This window comes from Cydia splendana, chromosome 17 (genome assembly GCF_910591565.1).
Source record: "Cydia splendana chromosome 17, ilCydSple1.2, whole genome shotgun sequence".
Lineage (NCBI taxonomy): Eukaryota > Metazoa > Arthropoda > Insecta > Lepidoptera > Tortricidae > Cydia > Cydia splendana.
In genome coordinates, this window is record NC_085976.1 from 12393643 (window position 1) to 12417840 (window position 24198).

A 24198-nucleotide genomic window follows, 5' to 3' on the forward strand; every position below is an offset into this window, starting at 1 on the left:
CGCCAGTAGAAAATTAAAAATGAAATATACTATTTGCTAATCCATCAAGTGGACATAAACTGGAGCATGGACGAAAACAACTGCAATGACCCTATTCCGTCTGTCCAATGTGTATTGCGTTGCATATTTTTTAATGAGAGAGTGAGACGCAATGACATTGTACAGGTGGAATACCACCCTTAGAAGAAATCTGATCATTTTAGTTGTAATATGCAGGATATTCGGTGAAAATTAGACATGTTTTCGTGTTTTTTTTTATGAAGCCTTATGTTTTGCTTGGATTCTGCCCTTGCACATATAATCTAATCTCTCTGTGATTTTTTCATGGCCTTTGCCTTTGTAAATATAAATATTATAGTGTAAACTCCATATAACATCACTCAATATAACGTGTCACTCCCTATAAAGTTGTCTAGTTTGTTTACTTTAATATTAATCACTCTGTATTTAACAAAAACTCTGTAACATCAAAAAGTGTCCGGTCCCTTGAGTGTCGCTATATATAGAGTTTACACAGTACTTGTAAAATTACAATTTTCCATTAGCCCCCTCTTAAGTGGGTTTTACTGACTTAAAAAGTAAGACTGAAGTGGGTTTTTTCTGTTCTTCTAAGTCGGTCTCTCACTGCTGAGGATTGTGACTCCGCATACAAATTTTCCTTATGCTCCACTTCTCCCTGTCGGTTGCTTTGTGGAAAGCGTTGCTTAGTGTGATATCCATATGGGTGTATTTGGTCACACCATCTTGTTGGACTTGGTCCTCTAGTCCTGCCGTCCACCTTTCCTGGGTGGGTCTTACTGTAGTTTTCAAAACAGTTGTTGTATCGTCAATATTGTTTCCAGGCTTATGCTGCAGGTTGCAACATAGTGATACTAGCTTCAAATTTTGAGAGGGTCCAGATTATCCCCGGAGCTATCCATGGCTACATCCGTATCGGCTCCCTGGACTGCAGTACGGACACTGGAAAGATCGCAGCAGCGTATGGTGCTGAAGTCTGTATATTTGAGCCAACACCATTGATCCATAGTGCAGCTACTACTCATGTAAGTACATACATCTATCTAATACCTTTAGGGTTGGTTGCACCCACAGAACACCGCCTCTAGAAACCTAATATTGGCCATTTTGTTCCCGACGTAAATCACCAAACTGTGAGGTGCGGGAGGGGTGCTCACGGCGTTGGGATTGGTCGATCCAAACATGGCGCGCTGACACGTGTAAGCGTAGGGATGGGACATGTTCATTACAGGTAGTGGGTACTGCTACCAGTGATACCGAAATTTATTGTGGTAAAATTGTTACCAATTTAATATACTTAGAGTAAACTTACTTAATAATTATATTGATTAATTTAATATTTCATTATGTAATTTAACAATGTACCTGAAATTTTTACTTAACATATTAGGAAATTTCTGTTTAAAGTACCCAGAACTTGCATTTTAAAGTTTAGAATTTTTATATTATTTCCACTCAGAATCGCAATCTTTCGATACGAGAAAAAAGTGTCGCCAAACTCATACAATTATTTTCTTTTGTCCGTTTTATTAAGGTCATAGAAGGTTGTATTGAAAACATATTCAAATGTACCAATAACATGTGCCTATTACAAATCAACTCCGAGTTCTCTCGCACTTCTTTGAAGTTCATCATCAGGTCTCGTGACATGAGACCTAACTGCTCACCTAGAGGATTCTAAAAAACCCATACAACATATGTCTATCACAAACCAACACCGAGTTCCCTCGCACTTCTTTGAAGTTCATCATCAGGTCCATCTCGCGACATATGAGACCTAACTGCTCACCTAGAGGATTCTAAAAAACTCATACAACATATGTCTATCACAAACCAACACCGAGTTCCCTCGCACTTCTTTGAAGTTCATCATCAGGTCCATCTCGTGACATGAGACCTAACTGCTCACCTAGAGGATTCTAAAAAACTCATACAACATATGTCTATCACAAACCAACACCGAGTTCCCTCGCACTTCTTTGAAGTTCATCATCAGGTCCATCTCGTGACATGAGACCTAACTGCTCCGCTGGTCTAGAGGATTCTAAAAAAACTTACACAATATATTACCTATATATTATGTCTAAAATGGTATAATACGATATACGATGATTAAATATGGTATAATACGGTATGACGAAGCACGAAGTTTCCGCAACTGACGAAACCATCATCGTCACATCACTAGTCGAAAGGGAAAGGGATAGCGCATTGCATTTTCAAGTTGACGAAAAGGGACGGACATACTTCGCCTCTGCTTACTGACCAGTATAAAATGAACCCCGCGGACAAGAAACATTATTCAATGAAATAATGAATTTGACTTTCCTGTGGGATGTTATTCCATCTGTTTCGTAAGTAGAAGTCTTAGATGACTTGCTACACCATTTTACGCTGCAATATCCCATGATTTCCCAATGAATTCAATAGTTTACGATTTATTTTCTTAGACTCGTGCACACTGCTAACCTTGGGCGCAACTGATCGGAGCGGCGCGCGAACAATCTTATATTTGACCTATACACCATACGGGCGGTGACCGCGAGTCGTCCTATAAGCTCGGTCTATAGGGGTTGGTCTGTGGTTGCACCAAACCGTCTGTCGCCGTTAAAGCGTTCGCAAAATTTTATTGTATGGGAAGTTTCATAGATCATTGCTGCGTGACGTTGATCAGTCTGTTAACTGTGGTTGGTGCAACTGGCCCTTAAACGAGCAATTATTGTTTATTTATATATATTTCGAGGATCTCGGAAACGGCTCTAACGATCTCGATGAAATTTGCTATATGGGGGTTTTCGGGGGCAATAAATCGATCTAGCTAGGTCTCATCTCTGGGAAAACGCATTTTTTAGTTTTTAAAAGTTTTCCGAGCAAAGCTCGGTCTCCCAGATACTTTGTTCATAATGTGTCCATGCAAATTTGCAGCTGCTATACGTTATTAGTATTAACAAATTAAATTATATTGTCATAAACTTAGCAAGAGAAATATCTGTTTTTTCCGATATAATAAAGTTTTTTTAATAATACAATGATGGTGGCAAACAGGAATACGGCCCGCCCGATGGTAAGCGGTAATCGTAGCCCATAGATGCCTGTGACGTCAGCAACAGTGATGTTTTACTATTGTCTAGGGAATGCAAATCGGTTATTTTTTGTATGGAAATAACCGCGGTTTCGGTTAATAACCGATAATTTCCATACAAAAAATAACCGAAAATAACCGATTTGCATTCCCTACTATTGTCGCACCTATCACCGATGTGAAATTGGGGCCAGATCGCAGTCATTTTCCTATGATCATAGTCGTTCGTTCCTATGTCAATTCTTGGAATTAGGTTGCCGATCGGACCCCACGGTCCCCAAGTAAGCCGTGGCAAAATCTGCAAAGAAAAAAAATGAGGTTAGCGTTTAAAGTCCCAGATATTAGCATATATCTGGACGGCATACCACATCTATAAGATACCTATTTGCCGACATAAATCTATGTATAGGACCTGAAAGATTTACGCTTCGAAATGAAATGTTTTCATAGAAATGTCAATCCGTTAAAGGGTGAACTCTGTAAGAGCTGCCAACGACAAAAGCTGTCAGCACATTTCTGTCGTGGCCATTTAGACGGCAATTAGTTGTAACGTTCACGGCGAGGAAATGTATACCGTTGCCACAGACATCCATTGAAATAGACGCAGAATCACACATATGCCTGTGGGTGGTATTCCACCTGTCCAATGTCATTGCGTCTCACTCTCTCGTTAAAGTAAAATGTGATTGCCATACTTGGTTGCCATACCTATATGGCAACCAAGTGACAGTTTTGTGTGAAACTGTAGAGCATCTAAGATGCCCAAAAATAGCTTAAGGCCCCGTATTGTGATCTAAATAAGCGGTACGATTTTTCAAATCTCCGCTCTCTGAACATCCGTAGGTTCAGACAGAAGGTGCCGTCACTTTAATAATAAACGTGGTAGCATTTATTAAGTCAACAATTCACACTATTAGGGTTATACCTACATAATATTCAGGCCAATTTGTTCTACCGACCGAAAATTACTGAAATGAGGTGAGAGTAGTTTATCCGTTACAAGTCCAGAACTTAAACTCGTGCCACTACGGAACTATGTTTTTACTTTTCAGTTTGTTTAAAATTTTAATCCGAGTTCTAAAACAACCTTTCGTCTGATTTATTTAATATTATAATTTAATCAAATATTAAAGAATAACTTGCAACAAAATGTCTGTCATTCATTTAGGATGATAAAGGTATAGCATATAGTTAATTAGCATAATCGTTCGTACGCAATGAAGCGTGTGTGTAATCTACGCGAGTATATGTCTGAAACTGTTAGTTTCAGACAGGTGTTGTACCGACTGGATACAGTTAAACAAGCTCTATTTACTAGGAACCCTTCATTCCACGCTTCCCAGACGAAACCCAAAGTAATAAAACTCCGCAGTCGGATTGGTAAAAATAACGCGTATACACTGACTGACAAGACGTAAGCCTTATTACAAATGCATAAAGTCCATAAATGATCAGTTAAAAGTAGTACTGTTTCAATGCCTGTTTCATTTAGTAGGCTAATGGTTTGTCTGTATTAGACGTATACGATCTAGAAAGATAAAGCGTGCCGCGAGCCATCTGCTGCGAGTCGTTACCTTATCAAATGTTTTTAAACAATAACGGTCGTATTCTTTCAGGAGTCTTTTAAAGGCTAGTTTGCCAAGTGGTATGGACTTATTAGGACGTAAATAAATACGGATTTAATATACGCTAAGCTATTTTTATCGCTGCTTAAAATTACAAGTCTGGTAGAAAATGAACTAACATTGCCGGTAGTAACACTAACAAAATTTCAAGAATTTTGATTTTGATAAAACATGTCTTAGAACTTAGAACCACCGCTAGAAACCCTGCTTAAAGAAACCGCATCCAAATCGGTACATCCGTTTAACAGCTACGGTGCCACAGACAGACACACACACTTAGCGATCAAACTTATAACACCCTTTTTTTACGTCAGCGGTTAAAAATCAGTATTAAAGTTAATAAATAATTATTTTCAGATGTCAGCAGACAAATTGGTAGTTTGAAATTTGGATATTTCTTCGTTTTAATCTTGACACAGCACCAGGAGAAGTTGAGCGTAAAATGCATTCTGTAACTATAAATTGTTCTTAATGTCGAAAAACTAGTTCCAAACTTGGCACCGTTTCAGATACTACTAATACGAGTGTCAAAATAAATGTGAACTATATTTTATCCTTTAACTTTCTTCGGGTTCCGTACCCAAAGGGTGAAAACCGGACCCTATTACTAAGACTCCACTGTCCGTCTGTCTGTCACCAGGGTGTATCTCATGAACCGCGATAGCTAGGCAGTTGAAATTTTCAGGAGTCTTTTAAAGGCTAGTTTGCCAAGTGGTATGGACTTATTAGGACGTAAATAAATACGGATTTAATATACGCTAAGCTATTTTTATCGCTGCTTAAAATTACAAGTCTGTTAGAAAATGAACTAACATTGCCGGTAGTAACACTAACAAAATTTCAAGAATTTTGATTTTGATAAAACATGTCTTAGAACTTAGAACCACCGCTAGAAACCCTGCTTAAAGAAACCGCATCCAAATCGGTACATCCGTTTAACAGCTACGGTGCCACAGACAGACACACACACTTAGCGATCAAACTTATAACACCCTTTTTTTACGTCAGCGGTTAAAAATCAGTATTAAAGTTAATAAATAATTATTTTCAGATGTCAGCAGACAAATTGGTAGTTTGAAATTTGGATATTTCTTCGTTTTAATCTTGACACAGCACCAGGAGAAGTTGAGCGTAAAATGCATTCTGTAACTATAAATTGTTCTTAATGTCGAAAAACTAGTTCCAAACTTGGCACCGTTTCAGATACTACTAATACGAGTGTCAAAATAAATGTGAACTATATTTTATCCTTTAACTTTCTTCGGGTTCCGTACCCAAAGGGTGAAAACCGGACCCTATTACTAAGACTCCACTGTCCGTCTGTCTGTCACCAGGGTGTATCTCATGAACCGCGATAGCTAGGCAGTTGAAATTTTCACAGATGATGTATTTCTGTTGCCGCTATACCTAACAACAAATACTAAAAAGTACGGAACCCTCGGTGGGCGAGTCCGAATCGCACTTGTCCGGTTTTGGTGTTTTCATTCGTTCCGTGTACAAGTGTATTGTATACTCATACATATAGTATATCTGACTATAGGTATTCATAATATTCATTCATTCAATTTACCGGAGAGGCGACGGTCGTCTATCAAGGAAATTATTTCCGATTGATTTTACAAGTTGTTTATATAAATGTATTTTTTGTTAGGTTAAATGTTTGTAGTAGGTATGTTGTAGTCTTCAATTGCCTGTTAACGAATGCCACATATGATTGATAATGCTAATTAAGCAATTTAGTTGGGCGGTCATTTAAATTATATCAGTTCATACCGGTTTTCGGCATAACATACTGCCGGCTTACCCAAGGTGACATTCGCTATCGAACGCTTTGTGTCTCTCTATCAATCTTCCATATTAGCGCGACAGTGACCGTTGAGTTTCGATCGCTACGGAGCGTAAGCAGGGGTCCGAAACTCCTGACTTGGGGCAAACTCGGCTCCGTTCGACTCAACATTGCTCCGAGCAATTATTAGGGTTGGCACAACTTGACGTCCCTTTGCGTTCACGACCACGGAATGACTTGAATTTTGACAACCCTAAATAGCCGAAAGGGATATTGCCATATATTAGAAAGGGACAGCTTGATTAGACCCTGAACCGCTGTCAAACTTCGGCTTTGTAGGAAGTTTCCTTTCTGTACGGTAGTGCTATTATTTATTCTGTGGCGTAAGCGATTGGCATGTTGGCTACGCGGCTAGTATCGTTTGTATTTATGTATAGGTCGTTAGTGCCATTCATGTTGTTCTTGGCATGGTTACTTTTGAATAAAGTTAATATTGCTGCATATAAATACGAGTATCTACCTCAGAAATGAATTTAAACACTACTGACCTAGTTTGTTATGTATAGGTAAGTAGGTTTTAGTCTTTAGGTGTTGGATAATAATGTAATTTGTACGTTTTAGTTTTTACGTCTATAATATTTCGTATCTATGAGTATACAGATGAGTGCATAATTATTTTCCCGGCAACCTACGAACGTGTCTTGCTATTTCAGTCAGTCTCGGTACAAAAAGTACTGAGTTGACTGAAGTAGTTGAATGAAATAAGTTTTTGGTTAATGTCATTTTTGGTACAAGCTTTTATCGCTGACTGTACTTTTGTTACGACAGACAACTAATACTCAGCGAGACAATTCTAAAAACCCCTACCATAATTAGGTTGCGTTGTTTCATCACAGAGTTCCTATGGCCACCTCCTGTCCATCATCAGATCAGCTCGATGGTACCATAATATTGTATTGTCATCCGATTTGCATGCATGTATGCAAAATTTCAGCTCAATCGGAAACCGGAAAGTGGATCAAATTTAACTTGCAAGATTTGATTACAGAACGACAACGGGACAGGTGAAAGTAAATAAAAGCTTGTAAAATACGAACGATTCCTAGAAAATACGATGGAAAACAATTATGCTCTACATCTGTACCAACTTTGTATTGTATGTAGAGATAGGCAAAATTTACACTAACGATATTATGATACATGTCAGCTGACATCCGCAGTATAGTTCCAGGATTAATTTATCTAATAACAGTAACATTCCACTTGATTAGCGATGTAGCGTATAATACAATGTGACATTAATGTATAAAATTGTATCGCTGTCTCTGTCTCTTTCTAACAACGATGAATGTTAGAGAAAGGAATACACCAACATGACCCAGAAATTGAGCACATTTTTTACCCGACTGACGAAAAAAGAGGGCATATAATCATCACAAATTTTGAGAAGTAAAGTAATGTAAGTATGTGCCTACGTGTCCGAATGTTATTAGGCACAAGGCTCTTCTCTTCTCTTCTCCGAAATTAAAATATGTGTGAAGTCCTCAGTGCGTATTAGATTTCACATTTGAATTTCTTCGCAGAATCGTACTCCGGTATGCATTGCAGGTTTTCTCACGTGGTTTATATTATGTTTATACTTACAAGCTACTCATGTAATTTTATGGTGTACTAGCGACCCGTCCCGGGTTCTCACGGGTTAACAAATTATACACCTAAATCTTCCTCAAGAATCACTCTGTTGATAGGTGAAAACCGCATGGAAATCCGTTCTGTAGTTTTTGAGTTTATCGCGAACATACAAACACACAAACAGACAGACGCGGCGGGGGACTTTGTTTTATAAGGTGTAGTGATGATAAAGATTAAATTGTAAAATTATGGTGCGTAATAATTCAATTAATATGTAAATATTGACTGTTTACAGGACATGGTCCATAAACACACAATTTGTTTACAATCAAGCATCAATAAATTGCTGGCCCAATATTACAGGGTTCTATGTTACAATTTCAAGATAGTTGAAATTCAACTTAATGTCACTATGACAATGTTCAAATTTCAGTTCGATAAAAGTGAAACATAGAACCCTGTAATATTGGGCCAGCGAAATCATCTTAGGGTGCCCTCTATTCTATCTCATTCGAGCTGTTGATGGCAGAGAGACAAGACGGAAAGTCGAAGTTTAAGCACGATAGGTTATTTTTACTAAGGATTCCAATCAGCTATAATGAAATTTATGTTATGTAAAGTTTTGTTACTATACAGTTAATACGATAGTCGTATCGAGTGACGTCACAATTAGTGTCCGACCGAAACATGTTTTTTTGCCGAAACCGAAACCGAAACCGAATGTTCGGCTTTGGCTCTAGTTACGGCCGAAACCGAAACCGAAACCGAACCTTTTGTAGATTTGTTAAAATCGTTGCAAAAATGTCATAAAACCGCTTTTACGCACATATTATGGGGCTGTCAACACCCAATGTCCTTGAAATTGATGTTACTTAAGCAGTTTTTTAAGAAAATTACTAGGGTTAGACCAAGATAATTCTGCAACGATTTGATAACACACACAGTGCAAGTGTTATTTTAAACGTCAAAACTTCTATGAAATTATGACGTTTAAATAACATTTATTACTATGATAAACTGTACTGGGGACACTTTTAAGAGTTTTTTCTTCGTTTTAATCAATTGTCAGCTGTTCAGCCTCGCAAGATATAAACTATTGAGAAAATCAACTTTGCGGCACTAGTTGAGCGTAGCCTTTAGCCTCGCTTAAAATTTACCATTAGAAGTATGTAGGAAAATGACTGAATAAGTGAGTGAATAAGAGCGAAAAAGACATCGTTCGACTCTGGCCGACCTGATACTGGGGGCCCCGACATGCTTAATCCGGCCCCGCTTAAAATCACCATTAAACAGTTCTAATGCCGTGAGGAAGCCGGACTAGTCCCGATAAGGCCTAGTTTACTCTCTGGGTTAGAATATCAGTCTGATGGCAGTCGCTTTCGTAAAAACTAGTGCCTACGCCAATTCTTGGGATTAGTTGTCAATTGGACCCCAGGCTCCCATTCCCAGTGCCACGGCTCGGGTGAAGATGATGAGTTTTCTTATTACTATTCTCTTGCCCAGGGCCCAGTAACATGCGACAGTGCTATCTCATTCACTCCGATACCATTAGACAGTGTGCGCGTTATAGGTATTGACAGCCTCTTAAGACTGCGTCGACCGTCCAGTGGCGCCCTCATTAGTGGAATTGTATTTTATAATAAACCAATTAATTTCTGTATCTCTACATGAATCAGTATATGTAGGTATTAATATTGTTGTCCTACTTATTCCCCAACTTTTGGTCTTTGTCCGAAGTACCATTTCGTAAGTTTCGGCCCGGCCGAAAGGTTCGGCCGGTTTTTGGCCGAAACCGAAACTCCAGCCGAAACATGATTTTTTGGCCGAAACTGGCCGAAACCGAAACCGAACCTTCGGTCGGACACTAGTCACAATATACATTTTTTTGTATGATTGCGGGTACTGTATATTTTCGAAAAGCAAAATATGACCATTCATTACACTTGTGTCCACTTTTTTTTAATTAAGTTCAGTCATGGAATTTGAATGTTAGTCACTTTTGAACCTTAAAGCCATATGATACCTACATAGAATCGAAAAATGACAAAACTTAAAATTCCGTGACTGAACAATATCGCTACCTTCCATTTAAACAAGTCGAATTTTCTCTCAGCACCTACTTATACTTCTCAGTAAACCAAATATGACGGATTCATAGCATGCAAATTAGGTATGTCACGACCACGACTGTTGTAATCAAGAGGAAGCGAACACTAGAGAATGCTTATCGAGTCACGTTCAATTTGGGATTGAATTTAAACGGCATTAACATCATAATGAACATGAACCGATGTCAGAACCGACTTACTTTATTGTAAAGACTTTGTGAACAATAATTAGTACAGTCAGATTCGAGATGATATATTATACTTATACTGTGACTGTATGTCACGCTCCGTGGGTCTTAGGGTTCGCTAAATAAAATTGAACATACCATAGCGTAAGTATTGAACAACCAGCTTTAGCTAAGACCCTAAATGGCTCAACAATCGGGGAGCGTGATGGTCCATACGTTCCGAAACACTGATAGGTAGGTACGAGCCGGGGTTTGAACCCGCAACCTCCGGATTTAACCTCTTCACGCTAAGCTACCATCAGCGCCCTATATTTTAGTATTTTTATTAAAATAAAATAAATAAACCTTAGGTACTTATAATATTATTTAAATGTAGGTATACATTTATTTGATCTTATACGTGGGCCATACTGAAAGTTTCTGGATTCTGATATATGAGAAGACTTATTTTTTCTAAGTGGCCACTCCAGGAATTTTCAGTATGCCCAAGTACAATATTGGAGCGCGTAAAAATATACTACTCGCTTTTATGGCTCTGCAAAATAAAATCGTGTCAGATTTTTTGTTCGGTTATAGTGGTTATTTTCTTATGAAAGATTAACACATTCAGGGCCACTAAGTGCTACGGGTTACGCTCGTAGCGCGTAGCCACGTTTTCGGCGTATGGAGCGCGTAGTCGCTACGAACAGTGTATACCCGACTGTCGGGTTCTTGGCCCTGAATGTGTTAAGTTACAGCTCCAGTTGAGCTGCTGAAAGATCAGTAAAGTGATATTTTGGTCTAACGGTCACATCAGATACATATTTTGCAGTAATTTGCAGATTAATTTATACGTTGAACTGCACTCGTGACTTAAATTGGATTGCAAATCAATACTGTCAGAGCCACGTGCTGCCAATTAGCCGACGGACTTACAGCATTTAATAACCGGAGTCGCCTTTAAGAGCTTACCCCTCTGCCGAAAAACTTGCACAATTGTGCCAACTTTTTTTTTTGTACTTTCGTTTATCTGACATGGCTATTTTGTTCGTTAAGTACGAATAGCCATACATTTGACGTGCCCCTCCCCCGCAAAAATCGGCAGACTGTTTTGTACAGAAAATGACAGACAAGGTGTCTCCAGATGCTCTAAGCCGACAAACTATACCGGCCGCATCCCGAGCTCTGTGCAAAAATTACTAACTAAACGGAATGTGAGGCCTATGAGTTTCTAGTAGGTACAGTCGAGTCATCAAATTCAGTATAGGTAAGTGGGTATACATTTGGAAACATCGATTTAGGCCTAATAAGTACCAAAGTACATACGAAAAGTAGTCCCCGACCGAGGTTTCTGTTTCGGCATAAAAATCATGTTTTGGCCGAGTGTTCGGTTTCGGCCAAAAAAAGCCAAAGCGCGCACCCGAGCTGCATACGTCGCCATTGTTAGTAGCTCGGTACTACTTACAGGGCTAGCGTGTCTCATTTGAAATGTTTGGTATGTTTGTGTTGATGTGTAAAGGTCTGTGACAACCCTTAGTGTGTTCTTGTGCGGTGTCGGCATTTACGCAAACATCAAAGGCGTCGGTCCACTGTTACTTTTTACACTGTGCCCATGTTGTTTGAAAAATACTATAATGTAGAGCCATAAACGGCCACGGGCAATTGCTCTTCATTATATTATAAATTATCAAGGCTTCATAAAGTGGCTAGAGTAGTTGTAAATGCCTATTGTCCAATGTCAAAAGTACGTGACTCTTTGCCATACCTACTTACGGAAAAAAACATAAAATATCAAAGCAGTTTTACGCTTTAAGTGGCAATTCTTGATTTCGTATTCAAGCCACAATAACACACATCAAATTTGTTTGCAAAACATTTCAAATGAATGTTGTCCAATTCCTGATACATATTCGTAATCTTCCTTAAGAGCGCTATTACATTTCGGCGTTGAGCGAGTTTAGGTATTTTACGCGCTGCGGCAGGCCGTGCGAGCTCAGTATGCCGATCCCTTCTACCACACTCGCACTACAATGATGGATTAAACATTCTTGATCCTTCGCGAAGCATATTGAAATCAACCATAACAACACTAACTGTACTTAACTTTTAAAGTTCTAAAACTGTTATTTGGTAAGTACGAAAATACTAAATGCAGTGCAAATGTACATAGGGGCTGTTCATAAATTACGTCATCTATTTTTGACGATTTTTGACCCCCCCCCCACCCCTCAAATCATCCAAAAATCAAGCTTCGGATGAATCTGTTTCCTCCTACGTCATGTTACCATCATCCGATGTCCAGACCCCCCCCCCCCCCCACTCCTCCCATTTGAAACGACGTAATTTATGAATAGCCCCATACTCGTACAGTCGCCATCAGGTATATCGGAGCGGCCAAGGTGCTCACAAATATCGGAACACGCCTCTATTGTCAGGGCGTTAGAGCGCGTGTTCAGATATTGTGAACACCTTGGCCGCTCCGATATATCTGATGGCGACTGTACTTATGAAGGTATATTACTCGAAAGAAATTATAGGTACCTACTCGCTTATTTACATGTTTCGTCATTGCATTTGGTACCTATAGGTTGTAAAGTTTGTATCAACGTGGGTTTAAAAACGAACTGGTACTGAGGATCTGATGATGATTAAGGTGGTCACGGATACCAATCAACCATGTAGTAACATGATTAGGCTCGTTTGATTCGTCTCAACAAGATCTTTGATACTGAAGATACACAGGGTCTGATGATGGAGCTGGAAGGTGGCCACGGGTACCAGTCTATCATGTAACTAAACAACTTCGTGTTTGGGCTCGTTTGATTCGTCTCAACAAGATCTTTGACACAAGACAGTACTCAGGGTCTGATGATGGAGCTGGAAGGTACCATTACCAATCAACCATGCAACTAAACCACTTCGTGTTTGGGCTCGTTTGATTCGTCTTAACAAGATCTTTGACACAAGACAGTACTCAGGGTCTGATGATGGAGCTGGAAGGTACCATTACCAATCAACCATGCAACTAAACCACATCGTGTTTAGGATCGTTTGATTCGTCACAACAAGATCTTTGACACTAGGTGATAATCAGAGTCTGATGATGGAGCTGGAAGGTGGTCACCGGTACCAATCAACCATGCAACTAAACCACTTCGTGTTTAGGCTCGTTTTATTCGTTTCAACAAGATCTTTGACACAAGATAGTACTCAGGGTCTGATGTTGGAGCCGGAAGGTGGTCACCGGTACCAATCAACCATGCAACTAAACCACTTCGTGTTTAGGCACGTTTTATTCATCTCAACAAGATCTTTGACACAAGGTAGTACTCAGGGTCTGATGATGGAGCGCGAAGGTGGCGACGGGTACCTGTCTATCATCATCAGCTCCATCATCAGACCCTGAGTAGTATCTTGTGTCAAACATCTTATTACGACGAATCAAACGAGCCCAAACACGAAGTGGTTCAGTTACATGGTAGACTGGTACCCGTGGCCACAGTCCAGCTCCATCATCAGACCCTGAGTACTAACTTGTGTCAAAGATCTTGTTGCGACGAATCGAACGAAGCCAAACACGAAGTGGTTTAGTTGCATGGTTGATTGGTACCGGTGACAACCTTCCGGATCCATCATCAGACCCTCAGTACTACCTTGTGTCAAAGATCTTGTTGCGACAAATCAAACGAGCCCAAACACGAAGTGGTTCAGTTACATGGTAGACTGGTACCCGTGGCCACAGTCCAGCTCCATCATCAGACCCTGAGTACTAACTTGTGTCAAAGATCTTGTTGCGACGAATCGAACGAAGCCAAACACGAAGTGGTTTAGTTGCATGGTTAATTGGTACCGGTCACCACCTTCCGCATCCATCATCAGACCCTCAGTACTACCTTGTGTCAAAGATCTTGTTGCGACAAATCAAACGAGCCCAAACACGGAGTGGTTCAGTTACATGGTAGACTGGTACCCGTGGCCACCTTCCAGCTCCATCATCAGATCCTGAGTACTATCTTGTGTCCAAGGTCTTGTTGAGACGAATCAAACGAGCCTAAACACGAAGTGGTTTAGTTGCATGGTTGATTGGTACCGGTGACCACCTTCCGGCTCCAACATCAGACCCTGAGTACTATCTTGTGTCAAAAATCTTATAGAAACGAATAAAACGAGCCTAAACACGAAGTGGTTTAGTGGCATGGTTGATTGGTACCGGTGACCACCTGCCGGCTCCATCATCAGACCCTGAGTACTATCTTGTGTCAAAGATCTTGTTGAGACGAATCAAACGAGCCTAAACACGAAGTGGTTTAGTTGCATGGTTGATTGGTACCGGTGACCACCTTCCGGCTCCATCATCAGACCCTGAGTATTATCTTGTGCCAAAGATCTTGTTGAGACGAATCAAACGAGCCCAAACACGAAGTGGTTTAGTTGCATGGTTAATTGGTACCGGTGACCACCTTCCGGCTCCATCATCAGACCCTGAGTACTATCTTAAGTCAAAGATCTTGTTGAGACGAATAAAACGAGCCTAAACACGAAGTGGTTTAGTTGCATTGTTGATTGGTACTGGTGACCACCTTCCGGCTCCATCATCAGACCCTGAGTACTATCTTAAGTCAAAGATCTTGTTGAGCCGAATCAAACGAGCCCAAACACGAAGTGGTTTAGTTGCATGGTTGATTGGTACCGGTGACCACCTTCCGGCTCCATCATCAGACCCTGAGTACTATCTTGTGTCAAAGATCTTGTTGAGATGAACAAAAAGGAGCCTAAACACGAAGTGGTTTAGTTGCATGGTTGATTGGTACCGGTGACCACCTTCCGGCTCCATCATCAGACCCTGAGAACTATCTTGAGTCAAATAAATACATATAGAATGTCAGGTCGTGTCAAATATTTTTAATCCTGTCCGGTAGTTTATTAAACTGTACCATTATAAATTATAATACTATAAAAACAGTGCTAGGATCAAAGTCTCTCGTTGCGGTTTACACGCACACAGTATAGCGTTTTACACGGCGCCCGCCGCACACAATGATAAAAAACCTCGTCGTCGCCGTTGAAAATGTGCGGAGCCGACCGACACACGTCCTGCCTCTACAAGCTCTGCCGCGGCACTGAGCTGGCGCAGCGCGCGTCATCGGTAATATAGAGTAGTTTTCAAAAAATTGCCAAAAAATTATAGTAGAATTTCATAAACACTAATGTATACCAACAGTATAAGCAAACGTTGCAGATTGCTTGAGTATGAAAATGACTTAGATATTAAGTAGATTTTCGTAGGAATTGACACTTGTTTCGGAGAGAAAATCGAGTTCGTTTTACTTTGATTTTCTCTTTCTCAAAGGTATGTAGGAAAAATATAGTTTGATATGCCTAAAGTACAGGGTATTAGTAATACAAAATAGCCAGGTTTAGCAGAGTAAAATTCTCAACATTTCCAAATAAGAGCTCGCCATTCAGTGCTTCACGGGGTTTTTCGGAAACGACCATCAGAAAAAAAATCATTACTAATTTAATAAGTCCTTTTTCTAATATTTACAACGATATTTATAAAGATAAGAAGACGCTTTTACTGGAACAAGTACTCATTGTTTCTAATAATGAGCGCAAAGTCCTGAATTTCGTCGACTAGTATCATCAATTTTGCATTATTTCGACTTTTCTTGTAAGAGCGCTCTTAACATTTGGGTGGTGGTGGTGCGCACTCATTTAAGCGTACTTACACACACACACAATACAGCCGATGTTACACTGTCTCGTTCGCTCGTAAATGTATAAAATAAGAGTTTTGAATGATTCGCGGTTAGTTTCACTAGACTTATATCGACTGACTTATATGGACCGTGATTACCTTTTGTATTGTTTTTGAGCTCCCGATATTTCGACGCAGTTACATGCATCTTGTTCACGGATAACTGGGAATATCGAGAGCGGGAACAAAATATCGGGAGCTCGAAAACAATACAAAAGGTAATCACGGTCCATATCCCGGTCGATATAAGTCTAATGTATAAAATGTTTCTTTGTGTTTGTATAATTTCTATCAATGGTTCTTTAGCGTGTTTTTATGTTGTTGTAGAATAAACATCACATAAAAATATGAAACGAACGTACGTACAAACAGATTGTTAGTTTGTAGTAGTAGTGTACATGTACAAACGTGCAAAAATCATAGGAATGACTCGAAGAAATCCCATTCGTGATATGAGTAATAAAACTAATGATACGATGTAAGGTAGGTATGTGTTATAGGGCATTTTCATTTAACTTGTACAAGTTAAGCGCGACTTAAGTCGTGTTTCAGTAACGTCTAACCGTTACATTCCTGACAAAATGTATGGGATTTGACATTGACCGTCAGTTTTGTAACGATTGCTAACCGGCCGTTAAAGGTGTTCAATTAAGTGAAAATGCCCTAATACCGTCATACCTACATTGCATTTATTTAAGATACTTATGTCTCGTACTAATTCTATAACGAAATTATTAGTTAGATTAGAAAGTACCTATAAACTAGTGGTATATGAAACTACTTTTAAAGTATGATTAACTACAGCAGCTACCTACTTATTTCATGACATGACTAATGATAGTTGAAATATAAACGCTGATATTGTGCTTAAAACATACTGATTTATTGTAGCAATTAAATATTAACATTGATCGTGAAGATGATTTAATTTCATATATGTTCCCCTTAGAATTTGTTTACTAACTGTGTCATGCTAGTTTTTCTATCAACCTGTAGGTACCAATATATTGTAACTATTCCATGTTACACAATAGTTGTATTCGCTCGTTCAATCCATTTGTGATAGGGGCTGTCCATAAATTACGTCATCGATTTTTGACGATTTTGGACCCCCCCCCCCCTATAATCATCCAAAAATCATGCATCAAATGACCCCATTTCCTCCTACTTCATGCTACCGTCATCCGATGTCCAGACCCCCCCCCCCTAATTTGAAATGACGTAATTTATGAATAGCCCCATAGCACATTTAAATCGGCGTGCACGTACTACGTACATTCGACCTAAAAACATGTAGGTATACCTTCGAGCAACACGGAAGGGAGGCGGCATTCGCACTATTTCCCCTCTGCCGAGGTACAAGATTAGCGCGTCAATCTAATCTAGCGCGGGTAATAAAACTAGTTGCACTTGGATTTTTCACTAGACCGAGTCCTGACGCGCGCGTGAACACTGCTGCACAAAAATGCCTGTTTGCTCGGTTTTTTGTTATAAAAAGAGGTCGGGGACATCAAATTTACAAAAAGAAAGTGTTACATTTCACATGTAATATTTTTTTTTACATATCATACGTTTAATTACATTCAAACACAATAATTATATTTTAGTCTCATGTAATTGTTGGATTTATCGATTTTGCTCGCTCAGTACAAATTGCGGATCGGTCGAGCGACAAATCCGACTTCTCATCTCTCAGAATACAATAACATACTTCAACGAAAATGTGTTAGTGTGCGTGTTGTGACACTTGTCACTCGTCCGCACACAAAAAGAGATCGAGGTTTGCAAGATTTGTCTTTGACGTGTGTCATTTTCTATGTATTTGTGTCGTCATTACAGATTGGATTTTGTATGGTTTGTGTGTGCGACTGTGTGCACCTTTCCCCCCGCGAAAAATGGCAGAAAGATTTGTACGGTGAGATATCGCTTGGGCCCCTCCCTTCCGATGTGTCGGAAGCCGGTGTTGCTCGAAGAGGTATACAATAGAACATGGTACGGAAGTATGAACATGTAACCACTGTAGATTTGTACCATCGTACACACTGTTAACTGCTAATTCGTAGCCTTCTTTCCTTCCTTCTTTTAAAGGCATAAGGTCCACCCGTGGCTAGCGTTTCTTAGTACATAAATAGCGTGCCGACATACATAGCCGAGACGGTGCTAATTCTTCGTACTTTTTCTTCAAAAGCGGAAGGCAAAGAACTCATTATCCTTAAGTAGGCAAGCCAATCGGCTTTAATTTTGGCTGGTTATGTCTTTTAGAACTGCCATTGATTGTAAATGCCCATTCTATGTAGGTTTAATGGGCCGACATAAATAGGTAATATACACGGCCAAAGTGACCAAATATTCGTAACACATCTTTGTTACCGTAGAAATAAGAATATTTTCCGATATATTTGGGCACTTTGGCAGTCACTATCTAAGTACATATTTGATGCGGACTGTACGATCTGGCTACGAAGTTTATCATTTTTTGCCAAATTCCCATACACAGTGACCCGTTGTCATTGCTCCGTAGTATATATAGGTACAGTCACCAGCAATAGTTGCTCAACGGGCCAGTTGTTCAAAATTATTTTGACGCGACTTTATTGTTAAGAGAATAAGAGCGCGTCAAGGTTATTTTGAACACCTCGCCCGCTTAGCAACTTCTGCTGCTGACTGTACATACCCAAGTAACAATTTGTGGTACTATAGTGGTCAATAGAACGTTTCCTAAATACCACCTAAGGTCCTATAAAAGACCTAAGAAGGTTGTATAAAGCCGAAATGGCGCATCTTTAGTGCCATTCAGTGATATAGTAGACCTGTAGCAGTGTCAGCCGTGACGTTTTAGGTCTATAAAAGTGATGTAATGCATGACTCTTGTGCTAATTTGTTGTCAGAAACGCCATTATAGTGTTAATTTATACTATAGTAGCATTTGAGATTCCATTATAGTGCTTGTTTTATACTATAGTAGTATTTGAAATTCTATTATAGTGCTTTTTTATACTATTGTAGAATTCATAGTTCCTTTACTACTTGTTGTGTGTTTACTTCACAAAAACGGTACTAAGTAAAATGGTGATAAATAAAGACGTTATATTAATATGCGCCATTTAGATGTCGAATAATTCGGTCTTTAGTGCAAAAAGTATATGGGACGGAAGTTTTACCGTTAGAATAGTATTAGGTTAATGAGGAATTTTAAATGCCCCCTCGATTTATTTATGTTTTTAATAAAATAATTTAATAAAATATTATGATATTCACCATAGTTACTACTATACAGCCAAGAAGTAAATCCGACGCTTTTATAGGCTAACTATAGAACTTAGGACGAAATATTCACCGCCATCATGATTAAAATTAGGGTTCCAAAAGAATTTTGCTGTGACCCAGTTGCACCTACAAACTCTTTAGAAAGATATAGGATTTTTTTTTAATTTAGATGTAGTCATTACTGTTGTTTCCTTTTTCAATGAGATTGGTAAAAAAAATGTGCTAATAATGGATGTCGATAAATATCTAAACCGTCACGATTTTATGCTTGTATTAAATCATTGATGATAAATCTCACCTACAATCACTAATATCACTGGGGTCTTTTTTATCAATTCATTAAAATATAAAAATATTTTGTACGGAACCACATTATGTGGCTTAGGCCTGAACTTATATAAGCAAGATATAAGTAGCCATTACAGATCAAATTGATCATTTACAAGTAGTCGTTTTCTACCTTTATGTATCTAACTCGGTTTATAAAAGACATAAAAACTCAGCTATAACGCTGTTGTCTTTTAAAAGAAAAAACAAAACCACTATACAACAGTTTTGTGATATAAAAGAGTCATTGTGACGTTTACAGCGATGAGATATAATAGGGATTTAAAAACTACTAAAGCGCTTTTTAACGCTATAAATATGTCCCAAAAACGCTACTATAGAGCAAAACAGTTCTATAATAGTGTTCATATGACTACTAAAGTATTATGTACTATAGCAGTGATCTCTAAAGCCACTATATCCTATAATCGTTGTATAGTTGGGTTTTTGTCACTGTTTAAACACAAAACTATAGCGGCTTGCAGGGAACCTTAATAGCGCAAACTACTAAAGTATTATGTACTATAGCAGTGATCTCTAAAGCCACTATATCCTAAAATCGTTGTATAGTTGGGTTTTTCTCACTGTTAAAACACAAAACTATAGCGGCTTGCAGGGAACCTTAATAGCGCAAACTACTAAAGTATTATGTACTATAGCAGTCATCTCTAAAGCCACTATATCCTAAAATCGTTGTATAGTTGGGTTTTTGTCACTATTAAAACACAAAACTATAGCGGCTTGGCAGGGAACCTTAATAGCGCAAATTAGTTGCATAAAAGTGATTCCAAATACTATTATACAGTAATATTGCTGTATAGTGATTATATTTGAACCTGTTATAGTACACGCCTGTAACGGCTCTATAAAATGATGATGTAAACCTTTACATCAATTGCTTATAGAATATATTAGCTGTATAAGCCTATAGAGCAAAAAGGTGTTGCCAAGCGCTTTTATACGACAGGTGGTCATCTCTGAAACCTTAATACGACGTCTATACAAGCTTTTAGCGATAAAAACTAAAATTATAGGACTAAAATGTTACTTGGGTAGTGCTTGTATCTCAAGTTATTGAAACGTTACGTAAAGCTGCTGGAGACTGTTTGTCTCCAGTTTATCGATTGTAGAAGTTTTAAGCACTGCGGTGTTAGCCGCTGCGGAATATCTGTTCATACCTATAGGTATGTAGATGTCGTACAGATATTTACCTAGTCTTTCCTGTTTCTGATACTGGTTATAATACCTACTTGCAATTTTGAATCGAAATAAAATGACGTAGGAATAATTGTACTTTCGCAAACACGCTTTGGTTTCCCGAGGTGTAATATTCTGATATGTGTATTTTAGCTGAGCAATAAAAAAAATCCACAATATAACCAATTCACCTGAAAAATCGACAGGTTTTTTTTATATAGTTATTTGTTTTAAGGGTTTGGAGTACCGATGGGTGCAAACCGGAAAGCTCACCGCGGATGGACCAATCACTGCCCTTTCATGGAACTTGGAGGGCACGCGGCTCCTCACCGGTGGGAAGATCTTGCAGCTCTGGCACCAAGCCTCACTTTATCAAGAGGACAGCCAACGTAAGTCAAGTTCGCCATTTTGAATTTTGCCTCTGACGGTCCGATTGTGTTTAAATCGATGTCTTGTCGTTCCGGGCGTATTTAAATAGGTAGGAAAAACTGTTGGGAACTTCAAACGTAATTTGCCTATGATATGACGGCCTCCTAGCTTAGTCGCTAGTGACCCTGCCTACGAAGCAGGGTCCCGGGTTCGAATCCTGGTAAGGGCCTTGAGCCTGTTAAAAAAAAAGAGGAACTTTTTGGATGAAATATCAAAAATGTTAAAATAGTCCAGTACTAAGAGTAAAGTTGTGAGCCTTGACAACCTAAATATTACGCTATTATTCATAGATTCGTCCTTTATACACGTAAAATGTCATCCGGACCCAAAGTTAGAAAATTATTCCCGAAGCGAACAACTTTTCCATTTAGGGTTATTCTTCCGCAATGTCACCGATAAATAGTGACATAAAGCTATCAGTCCGAAAACCTTTAAAAGCATAATAAATCAATCGCTAAGATATGCTGTTCACGTGACTATAATGTAATTCACTTTTGTCTAAAACACGATATGACTCGGGTTTTATCAGAATGTGCTCAGTGTTAGCACACTGAGATAATGGATAATGTGGATAATCTTATTTTGAGCGCCACCTTAGTTGACAGTGGCGGTCGTTTAATGTAAAATGGGATTACGAGGGGCGTTCAATATATAATGAGAATGAGATGCAAACTCTTTAAATATTAGGAAAGTAAATACCGGCCGGTAAAGCTAATCTACCTAGCTGATTGCCATGAAAAAAAACTAACTGTCATTTGTTTAAAAAAAAATACGGCGATTTCTTTCCGATGCTATTGAGTACGTTAGCGAAAATGGAGAAAATTGAACTGCGCGCCGTTATCAAATACTTGTGTTTGAAATTTTTTTCTACGGACCAAGTCAATTTAGATTTACGGGACACTTTAAGGTCTAATGCTCCTCCGTATTCGGCAGTCGCACGTTGGTGCGCCGAATTTAGACGTGGAAGAACATCGACCATGAATGACCCCCGCTCCGGACGCCCTAGTAACTGATGAAATTGTGAAAAAATTCGAAAACTTAGTTTTGGCGGATTCAGAATAAGTTTCTCGAACACTTTGCTTAATGCCGGTAGTATTGAAATCGGTCTAAAGTTCGTGGGATCTGTTCTTGTTCCTGATTTAAACAGAGGGATAATTTTGCTATGTTTCATAATATCTGGAAAAATTCCAGCATCAATGCATCTGTTGAAAATCTCAGCTAAGTATGGTGTAATTGACTCAATAATGGAATCTAATACTTTGACAGACAGGCCCCAAAGATCTTCTGTTTTCTTTAAATTTAAATACCTAAAAGTCTTAAGAACTATATTCGGAGAGACATACGAAAATTTGAAGATTTCTGTACATTCTGCCACATTTGTCTTCAAAATTTCTTCAGCGACGTCTGGCGATGAATTAAGGGATCTTGTTGTTTCTACCGGGATATTCGAGAAAAACCGCTCAAAATGATCTGCCACTTCACGGTCGGAACTTACTAAAGTGTCAGCAATTCGTAGGTTGTAGTGCGGATCCTTCAGTTTACGTTTTCCAGTTTCATTGCTGATAACTTGCCATACAGTTTTGACTTTATCACTGGAATTTAGGATCTTTTTCGACAAATAATCGACTTTAGCGGCGACACACAACATCTTAAAAGATTTAGAATAATTCTTGACGTACTCCAGAAATTCCGGTCTTTTATCAGTTGCCTTTAAATCATATAAGTCGTAGAGCCGGCGTCTTTTCTCGTGAATATCCGGTGTAGCCCAGTCGCTAAATTTAGTCTTGGCCTTGCCTTGCACCTTTTTCTGAATGAAACAGGCATCAAATTCCTTTTTAATACAATTAAACAACTCGGAACTCAAACAGTCAGGGTTTTCCTGGGCACATGAAAGACAACATAATTGTTTAGTAATATTACGATTGAATAAACCTAGGCGACTTTCGGAAATCGGCCTGCACAAAGTGTCTTGAGGAATTTCTTCAGTTTTCCCGCTGAAAGAAGCTTTTAGTCCACAGTGGTCAGAACTTAGGTTGTTAATAACAGATTTACTAATCGCGTCATTATTACTAAAGATGTTATCTATACATGTAGCACTGCATGGTTGCTGTGACTCGAGTGGGCTCACAAAATAAATTGACTAAATTGAAGGATTTGAAAGTATTTAGTAACCTTCCACATAATGACGAATTTTCTAGCAAATTAATATTGAAATCACCACATACAATTATATTTTTATGACTTCCAAAAACACTACTAAGTACTTCATCTATGACTGATTCGAATAAGTTATAGTCTGCCGATGGGGGCCTGTACACGCATATAATTATAAATTGTTCCAATTCAACACAAGAAAGTTCTATAAGGCGTTCCACAGACATGTCAACAATGTCTTTACGCTCCTTACTTTTTAAATGATTTTTTACCATTATCAATGACCCGCCGCGATTGCAAGATCTCCTAAAAAATGAACTTACTATACTATGATTATTGAAATTAAACATAAATTCATGACCTTTAAGCCAGTGCTCAGTTATACAGAGAATGTCAATATTCGAGTACTGTATAAACAAATCAATTTCGTGTTCCTTACAGGTAAATCCTTAGAGGATATAACCAACGGAGACGCCATGTCTTAAATTTTCGGTACAAAATAGTCTGCCGTTTTTTGCGGGGGAGGGGCACATCAAATGTATAGGTACGTCATGTCAGATAAACGTCAGTCCATACATATGGTTGACAAGTTGTTGACCATTGGCCGCCTATTTTCGACAGAGGGGAACGCCTGTTAATGGCGGCTCC

At 38.9% G+C, this 24198-nt stretch overlaps 1 protein-coding gene across 1 annotated transcript in view; it reads left to right on the forward strand.

Moving 5' to 3' along the window:
* Positions 1-24198, forward strand: part of LOC134798807 (dmX-like protein 2) — a 101075-nt gene that overhangs the window by 1033 nt on the left and 75844 nt on the right. Inside the window, exons 2-3 of the mRNA XM_063771195.1 lie at positions 843-1043; positions 21203-21356. Of these exons, the coding sequence (XP_063627265.1) occupies positions 843-1043; positions 21203-21356 (355 nt within the window). The remainder of the gene's footprint in view (positions 1-842; positions 1044-21202; positions 21357-24198) is intronic.